Here is a 9,991-nt window from a genome sequence, read left to right as displayed (position 1 = left end):
TGTGGCTCCGCGGCGCACAACAAAAAGCTTTAGTGTACACACTCTAAACCTTGTTGGTCTTCCTGTGTCAAACACATCTCAGCTTTGATTGACTATGGTACTTCAGTACTTCAAAGAACCTTACTTCAAAGGTAAGGTACTTCACTTAAAAAGTCACCTGTCACTTCAAAGCCCAGGGAATTATAAATACTCTGGTGGGTGGACGAACTTCCTAGGTTAGCTGTTGTTAGCTAGCGAGTAGTTTTTAACAGCACATAACGATAAAATACATCTATGTTATAGTATCATCACACAAACGATGGACTCAAACACGTTATACTTTGCTTTGGAGCTCATTGCCGGTAGCGGACAAACTTTAAACGTAGAACAAAGAACCGCTTTACAGACGTCTCTACTTCTCTTGAGGAAAGACTACAAATTCCAGCGGGTTTTGTTTTGGGGCAAAATATTCGGATTGAAACAGGACTATTTTATCACCCAGGGGAGAGGGGAAGATGAGATGGAAGATATAAAATATTTCTACAGGTAAAATAGCACCGATCACTATTGAAAGCTCTTCCGATCATGTTTCCTATGACCACTTGCTGTGTTCTCTCCAGCTTCAACTGCATCGACTGGTTCCTGTTGCCCATGGTCACAGACACCATGGTTCAGGAGGTGTCCACAGCTGCTAAGGGCCGCTTCATGGGAGACCCCTCTCATGTCTATCAGCATGTTGAGGTCAGTCAGGATGGGAAGGAGGTGGTGAGTCTGATCAGGGTCCTGTCGTTGTGAAAATAGAGAGCTAGCAGATGAGAATCGATGCCGAGAGCTGAATCTTGTTTTAATAATCTGGGGAGTTGCTAGCCATTAAGTTCCAAAGGGGCTGTTAGAACTTATTACATCAATTCAGTCTTGAATATCTGCTGAGTGTTTGCAATGTGTTTTAAACTGCTGCTCCCATTCAGCGGGGCTGCTGCACATGAAATAGAAAATTCACAGTTCCCAGCACATTCTCAGTGTTTTGAAAGATAGGGTTCCCTTGAGCAATAAGGCATCATTTTAATTCAACCACATACTGAATCCAAATAAAGAAATGTGACAACACCTTCATGAAAAGGAACAAAAATAAAAGCACAGAAAATGTACTGTCTTTAGGCCGACATACATCTCTTGCCTTTTATCTCTCATACCAACTCTATCTCCTCCTCTCGATGGTTTGTTCTTCTTTTCAGACCAAAGTCAGTGAGGAGAGTAGGTTGGCAGTGGCAGTTCTTCAGATTGATGAGGAAGCCTCTGTGGTACCACGTGGAGCCTTTGTGAAGAATCCACATGGCCTCATCCAGGTCAACCGCAGCTTTGGTGGTAAATATATACTCTGCAAGATTCAATAGTAACATTTGCTTATTGGCTTTTCAGTGACAGAGATGCATAATGTAGCTTTCTGGTTAGTTTGTATTTGTGAAACATACATGCATACACTGTTTTATTATGATATTGCCGCTACTTGCATCATATGTGCTGCAAAGCAGTTTAAATTACAAGCACACGTGTATTGGTTATCAGGTCTGTCCTACTCAGAAGCAAGCAAAGTTGACAACTTCCTTCACTTCAGCAAACCAAAAAATCTGAAGAAGAAGTCCATCCTGGAAATGGCTGATCTGAACCCAACCACCGACTTCCTGGATGTACTGAGCGATGACATTCCCAACGGTGAAGCCACAGAATCCTGCCTTTCCTATATAAAACTACTTATTTTGTTTGAAAGCATACAAATAACTATATCCTAAAATATTTAAGCATGTGAAAACACAGTAAGCCCACAAGGTTTTCCTCAGGAAACATTCATTAATTCAAGCCAGTGCATCCAGATCTGGACCCAGTAAAACAACTACTTTCACTTTTTATAAGAGCTCTTAAGGCCCTTACAATATTAGTTTTACAACATGAACGTTTTCATATTGATTGTCCCTGAAGTTATAATACTTTGCTGCTTGATGTGTGATTTGCAGCATGTACTATGATGATTCAACTAATGGAAAGTAGAAAGGACTTCCATCCAAAACTTGGGAATCATTGCAACACTAAAATGATTCAACCTACCTGCAACACAGAGCATGTTCTGAGAATTTGTTCAAAGAATTTCAATTCAGCTTTGGAAATCATTGAGTTGTTGCATTCAGTAGTCTCTGAAGGTTCAACAATATCAGGAGTGGTGGGTTTGCATTGATTCTTTTCATGTCACCTACAGTGTATGATTGTGTGGACTAGTTAGAATGAATATTTACAGCCTTTTAAAAATCCAATGGGAAGCCGAGACATTTAAGCTGCTGCAATACTACACATGAAAACTTGAAGACTGTAAAGTTAGGTGCGTTAAAGTCAGACATTTTAATTGGCTGCTTAGCTGGATGTACACATCCCTTGGCGAATGTAGGTTGAGGATCTGGAAGAACAAGAAGATGTGGAGGACAGTCAAGCATTCATTGTTTTCTCTGAGGCCAATTATAATTACAGTGCGCCCTTGTTCCTCGTGGTTAATGTGTTCCAGGAACCACACGCAATTTACGAATTCTGCAAGTTTGTCAGTGTCGGCAGTGTGTCATAGACTGCTTAGCAGGAAGGAGATACAGAAAGGCTCCAGTCTCCAAAGATCTCCCCATGTGATTCTCCTGGGTAGGTCCCACTTTCTGAGGCACTTAATTGGCTTATCCTCTATCGGTGGAATCACTTCTCCTTGCACCTGCAACTTGACCCTGTTTGTCAATCTACCTTTCCTGATCACCATTTCCCTGGATTTTTTTAGGCCCTATCTTACCTCTAATTGTACAGCCAGTTACGATTCCCTTTTCCAGGGTTTGCCTCTGTGTTGTAAAATGGGCTGTTTTCCACTAAAGTAGCTAGATGATCATTCCCTTGATGTGCTGAGGGATGAGGTAATGGTCTAGTGCTGCATGGATGAGGGCAGGGCATGGGGGATTGATCCATAGGCATTGGCCAAATCCAGCCAAACAACGATCAACCTGCCTTTGCAGATTTTGGCCTCCCGGATCATCTGACTGAGAACTCTGGATGTTTGGGTATTCCAAACATCCGGAGAAGCCTGGAATCCCACCTTTCTGGATCAATCAATCAATCAACTTTTATTTATATAGCGCTTAATCATATCTGAAGACATTTCAAAGCGCTTTACAGATACAAAGCCAACAATGTCGATGTATCTGTTCTCTGTCATTTATGATGTCATCCTATTGGCCAGTAAAGAAAAGAAGATTTTCTGACAGGGATCTTTGGTGAACTGACCACTTTTCTCCCTATCCTTCCTTCTTTTCTGAATGCTTTCTGTTCTCTGGAGTCTTCAAACACGTTCCTGGAGTTAACTTGTCAGATCCTTCATACCTTCCCTTTCATCGACTGGGGTTTTTGAACTGCTTTTGAGTGTTTTGATTTCTTCCCTCAAACTATGGATTTCCTAAGGCCTAACTAAGGCCTCTTCTGTTTTTGCATGTTTTACCACAATGACACTTTACTTCCAATACCTCCCCAGTTAGAGTTGTTTGGGTGAGCCTTCTTGTTATTCCTAAGTCTGTTATCCTGGCCGTTATCATTGTGTCTGTCCTGTTGATTCGCTCATGCTCCTCCCCTCTCGGCGGCTCTGGGAGGTATTGCTCTGTGTAACTTTCTGTATCTTGATTTGGTGCCCTATTCTCACTTCTCTCAGTGCTCGCTTGTAGTTTAAAGAAGTTTAACAGGCTTAATAATCCCGCCTGTAAAACTTGCTTGGATTGTAAATTTTTAAATAAATACAGTTGTAAAATATTTTTTTACAATAATCCTTGCATATGTATGCGTATGGGCAGCTGTTATATAATGGTTTTCACAAGTCATTTGCCTATGGTCATGAGTGATAGGTCATGACCGCAAGAACGTGATTGCGAATACAAACGGCTGAAATGGGTTTTCGCTCAGAGTAGAGCCACTGCTTCTTTGTATGGGAAGGAGTCAGTTGAGGTGGTTTGGGTATCTGGTGTGGATGCCTCCAGGGTGCCGAGCTAGGGAGGTGCTTCTGGTACGTCCAGCTGGGAGGAGACCTCGGGGCAGACCCAGGACCAGGTGGAGGGATTATACCTCAACATTGGCCTGGGAATGCCCTGGGATCCCCCAGTCAGAGCTGATGGATGTGGCCAGGGAAAGGGAAGTTTGGGGCTCCTTGTTGAAGCTGCTGCTCCCGCAGTTGAAGATGGATGGATGGATGGATGGATGGACGGATGGATGGATGGGTTAAATTGTAATGTAGATATTAAAATCCGAAAGGACTGACTTGTTGGAGAATCTCATAAATGTTGCAGCCGCACAAACAGAGAACATGACGTATAAGCCTCTTGTACCAAATGCTGACAAAATGTCTTTCATTTTTAAATTTAGGATGTTGGAGTCTTCAGTTTGAATGCGCCAGCAGAGTGTGCATCCTCCGTAGCTTTTTGTGGCTCGGAATGACCTTCTACCATGTGCCAATGACGCCACAGCACGGATACATCTATATAGGTCATGGAGCCAAGAATCTGGACCTGCCATTCATGCTATGAAGAAGAAAGAAGAAATCAACTCTTGCAATCCCACGTAGGGCAAGTTATTTATCCACTCCAGTGTTAGTCACACGAGTATGGGATGTAAAAGTAAAATCTTGTTTGTCTCATGATAAATAATAAACTGAAGTACAGTCATGTTCTTTTTGTTCCATTTAGTTCTAATGTACAAAAGCTATTCCTATACAGTAAACAGATACCCGAGCCACCGCAGCTGGCTCCGTTTGAGGTGGAGGAGCAGTAGCACTACTCTGAGCTACTCCCTGGTGTGGTGACTGAGCTCATCTCCTCCTTTCGGTCATGACCCAAAACTCATGACCATAGGTGAGAGTAGGAATGTAGATTGATCGGTAAATAGAGAGCTTCGTCCTACGACTCAGTTCCTTCGCTACGATAGACCTATACAACGAAGCTACAACGGATCCACCCTAACTTCTCCATTTGGGGCAAAGACTCAATCGACCTGAAGAGGGCACACCACCCTTATACTGTCTAGAAATATGGCCTCCGATTTAGAGGTGCTGATCCTCAACCCACTCGCATCACTCAGCTACAAACCGTCCAAGTCCCAGTGTACTGTCCCCGACTGCCATGCGATGTTGCATAGACATGTAAACTATGACAGTGCCTGCACATCCAGAAACTTGAGGTACTCAGGGAGAATCTCATCCACCCCTGGTGCTTTGCCACCACAGAGTTTGGCAACCAACTCGGTGACTTCAGCTTGGGTGATGGACGGGTCCACCTCTGAGACCTCAGGCTCTGCTTCCTCTGTGTAAAACCAGGTAGCAGGATTGAGGAGATCCTCGAGTATTCTTTCCACTGCCCGACAATATTCTCAGTCAAGTTCAGCAGCTCTCCTCCTCTACCGTAAAAAGTGTTGGCTATGCACCGCCTTCCCCTCTTGAGGAAATGGTTTGCCAGAATTTCTTCGAGGTTGACCAATAATCCTCTTCCATAGCCTCCCAAAACTCCCAGGTCCATATTTGCTGCCATGACTAATCGGGTTGCAGTATGCCTGGCCTGCCTGTACCCATCAGCTGCGTCCGGAGTCCTACAATTCAACAAGATTTGATAGAACTCCTTCTTCAGCTTGACAGCATCCCTTGCTTCCGGTGTCCACCACCGGTTTTGGGGGTTACCGTCGCGTCAGCCACCAGAGGCCTTGTGACCACAGCTCTGAGCAACGGCTTCAACAATGGAGGTGGAGAACATGGTCCACTCTGACTGACTAACTGTCACCAGCCTCTGACAAGTTTCTCCCGGAGGTGGGAGTTGAAGACCTAACTAACAGAGGGTTCTGTGAGACGTTGCTAACAGACTCTCAAAACACGTTTGGGCCTGCCGAGTCTGTCCAACCCCCTGCTCTGCCAGCAGATCCAGCTCACCACCAGGTGGTGATCGGTTGACAGCTCTGCCCCAACATATGCGGTCGGATGTCTGATGATAGAACAACAAAGTCGATCAATGACCTCCGGACTGGCTACCCGACTGAAGAGATATACCAAGGAGATAGAGGCCAGGAGAATAAACAACACCTTCAAAGGTGTACTCTCAGTGTCAGAGAAATAACAGCAGCCAATCAGACCCACGAAGAGCTGAGGTGGAGAAATACTGGAAGGGCATCACACAACACTGATGTGCAACAGCTAGTGGACCTTAGGATTGACCACAGCAACCTCCCAGAACAAGAACCAGTAACCATCTCAATGTCAGACATGCAAGAAAGAGTGTCAAAGATGAAGAGTTGGTCAGCACCAGGCCCCGATATGATCCATACATACCGGCTAAAGAAGCTGACAGCACTCCATGAGCATCTAGTAGCACAGATGAACCAGCTGCTAGGGGATGGGACGCACCCAGAATAGTTGACTGAAGGCAGAACAATCCTGATAATGAAAGACCCACAGAAGAGATCCACCTTATCCAATTACTGGCCAATAATCTGTCTCTGTACACATGGATCAATATATGAGCGGGGCACAGAAAGGAGTTGGTAGTAACACCAGGGGAGCCAAGCACTAGCTACTGGTGGACAGAGTAGTACACAGAGCCTGTAAGAACAGGGAGTTTTGTGTGAGTTTTGTATGCCCTTCCAGTAAGAACAGGCACACCAACCTGTGCACTGCCTGGATAGACTACCAGAAAGCCTATGATTCAATGCCACACACGTGGATACTGGAAAATCTGGAACTGTATAAGATCAACAGGACACTAAGAGCCTTCATCAAGAACTCAATGGGAATGTGGAAGACAACCCTAGGGACTAACTCCAAGCCAATTGCCCAAGTTAACATCAAGTACGGCATATACCAAGGGGATGCACTATCACCACTGCTGTTCTGCATAGGCCTGAACCCCCTCAGTCACATCATCACAAACAGTGGTTACGGATACCAATTCCAAAGCGGGACAACAATCAGCCATCTCATCTACATGGATGACATCAAGCTGTATGCCAAGAATGAGCAAGAAATCGCCTCACTGATCCACACCACCAGGATCTACAGCGACGAAATAGGGATGTCATTCGGATTAGACAAATGTGGCCGGATGGTATCAAAAAGAGGCAAGATGATCAGAACTGAAGGGGTTGACCTACCAGGGGGCAGGATAGAGGACATCAATATATAGACGACATCAGCATTGATATTTTATAGCCTTTTCCGCAGTGGGATTTCTAAAATTCTTAAAATGAAATAACTGCGTTTTACCTTAGTTTTGCAATCCGTAATTAATGTTTCCCATTGTTGCTGCCGGCTCATAGACAACAAAGGGGAGGTATGCAGCTCAACAGCACCTTTAATTGACAAGACAGCTTCATGACTGGGAAGCTCCAATTGAAAGATCAATGAGGTATTTGTGTATTTAAAATTGTACAGCCATAGACAAATAAAATCCAGACCTCGAATAAAAATTTGGCAGATATTTTATGTTTACGTTCAACATTCATACAAAAATAACCCAGCCTTCAGGGTGTATTATCTTTTTAAAATGTGCCTTCACAAAAGCACATTTAAAAAGAGTACAGCAAATACACATAAATAATGACATTTAAAAACAAACAAAAAAACAAGGTCTTCAACCATTAATCCTTACAAAAGTAAAAACATTAAATTGTTGTTAGTAAACATCATAAATAAACATCATCATAAATAGTGCATTCTTTTTTCCTTTCCGCTTTTCCCTTCAGGGGTCGCCACAGCGAATCAATTGCCTCCATCTAACCCTGTATTCTCCATCCTCTTCTCTCACACCAACTACCTTCATGTCCTCTTTCACTACATCCTCCTCTTTGGTCTTTCCCTAGGCCTCCTGCCTGGCAGTTCAAAACTCAGCATCCTTCTACCAATTTAGATAGGTAGATAGATAATTTATTCACAATCTCTCCTCTGGACATGTCCAAACCATCTCAGTCTGGCCTCTTGGGCTTTATCTCCAAAACCTCTAACATGTGCTGTCCCTCTGATGTACTCATTCCTGATCCTATCCTTGATGGTCACTCCCAAAGAGAACCTCAGCATCTTCATCTCTGCTACCTCCAGCTCTGTCTCCTGTCTTTTCCTCAGTGACACTGTCTCTAGACCAAACAACATTGCTGGTGTCACCACAGTTTTGTACACCTTTCCTTTCATTTTGGCTGAAACTCTTCTATCACACATCACACCTGACACTTTTCTCCACCCATTCCATCCTGCCTGTACACATTTCTTCACCTCTTTTCCACACTCTCCATTGCTCTGGACTGTTGACCCTAAGTACTTAAAATCCTCCACCTTCTTGATCTCTTCTCCCTGTAACCTCACTCTTCCACTTGGGTCCCTCTCATTCACACACATGTACTCTGTCTTACTGCGGCTAACCTTCATTCCTCTCCTTTCCAGGACAAACCTCCACCTCTCTAGCTTCTCCTCCACCTGTTCCCTGCTCTCACTGCAGATCACAATGTCATCTGCCAACATCATAGTCCATCGAGATTCCTGTCTAACCTCATCTGTCAGCCTGTCCATCACTATAGCGAACAAGAAAGGACTCAGGGCTGATTCCTGATGCAGTCCCACCTCCACCTTGAACTCCTCTGTCACACCTACAGCACACCTCACCACTGTCTTACAGTACTCATACATGTCCTGCACCGTTCTAACATACTTCTCTGCCACTCCAGACTTCTTCATACAATACCACAGTTCCTCTCTGGGCACCATCATATGCTTTCTCCAGATCTAAATATATTATATAAATATTGCATTAGTGACAGGATTCTTGTGAAACACTGAATCAAAAAGGCAGAGAAGAAATCTAGGCCTGACAAAACAACACCAAACTGTACCAGTCCTCCTCTTTGCCATCTGGGATGCTGGTTTTGATTGTCTTGTTCTGGTAACACCTGCATGAAGAAGTTGGTATTTCTGTACAAACATTATGGCTTGTTTGAAATTACAGTAATACCTCACGCATTTGCGCATCAACACCCGTGACTTTACCTCATCGTGGGTTTTTAGTTGGTAGTCATGTGATACTGTGCGTGGATTCTGTTGGCTGACAGCATCCAGAAGTACACTACGTTCCATGAATCTAGGAACGCAGCGCACTTCCATGAGACATAAAAGTGCTTAAACAGTCAATAAAAGAGTGGGAAAAGGTAATACAGATAGAAGGTGGTTTAATATCAGTATTGGGAGGGTTCGTGAACGTTTAATTACCGTAAAGAATTATATAAATAGTTCGCTGCTATCAAGAACAGAACAAAAACACAAATTTCCAGAGCTTTGGAGAGAGGGCATTAAACTATTGTTGGAATGTATTGCACTTCAGTTTCTTCTTCTTCCAGGGGTTTCATGTCAGATTACATGACACAAATACAGAACCATGACAAGGAGACTCCTACAATGGGAACAGCTACATTTATATCTGACAAAAAATAGGATGGTCGCGAGGTCAAAAATTTAAATTTAAAAAACAAAACAAAAACAACCCTCTCGAGTCAATGTTGCTTGCATTGTCAAACATGGTAATCAACAATCAAGCACATTGGCGCTGTGGGTAGCGCTGTCGCTGTACACCACAATTCCCGGTTCGAGTCCCGCTTTTTGCGGAGTTTGCATGTTTTCCCCTTGTCTGCGTCGGTTCTCTGTGGGTTTTCTGGCTTCCTCCCACTTCCAAAAAAAAGTACTTCAGGTGGATTGAACTTTCCAAATTGTCTGTAGGTGTGAGTGTGTGCATGTTTGTCTGTGTGTCTGCAAGTGGCTCTGGGGTGCACTGGCGTCACGCCCAGTGTGTACCCTGCCACAAACCCCCAGTCAACTGGGATAGACTCCAGCACCCTGCATGGCAGAAATAGCGGGTTTGCCGATGAATGAATGAATGAATGACTGAATGAGTCTTGGGCATCCTCTCCCCACAGTTTTGACTCAAAACGCACCAAC

The 9,991-nt window shown here is 44.0% G+C and overlaps 1 protein-coding gene across 1 annotated transcript; it reads left to right on the top strand.

Moving 5' to 3' along the window:
* The first annotated feature begins 298 nt into the window (after window positions 1-298).
* On the top strand, window positions 299-4,565 carry LOC137613707 (radial spoke head protein 9 homolog). Its single transcript, XM_068343109.1, has 5 exons — window positions 299-525; window positions 600-720; window positions 1,215-1,344; window positions 1,546-1,692; window positions 4,405-4,565. Exons 1-5 carry the CDS (start codon window positions 299-301, stop codon window positions 4,563-4,565), a joined length of 786 nt encoding a protein of 261 aa, XP_068199210.1.
* The last annotated feature ends 5,426 nt before the right edge of the window (window positions 4,566-9,991 follow it).

The sequence above is a fragment of the Antennarius striatus genome, chromosome 19, assembly GCF_040054535.1.
Source record: "Antennarius striatus isolate MH-2024 chromosome 19, ASM4005453v1, whole genome shotgun sequence".
Classification (NCBI taxonomy): Eukaryota; Metazoa; Chordata; class Actinopteri; order Lophiiformes; family Antennariidae; genus Antennarius; species Antennarius striatus.
This window is presented reverse-complemented; position numbering and strand designations above follow the sequence as displayed.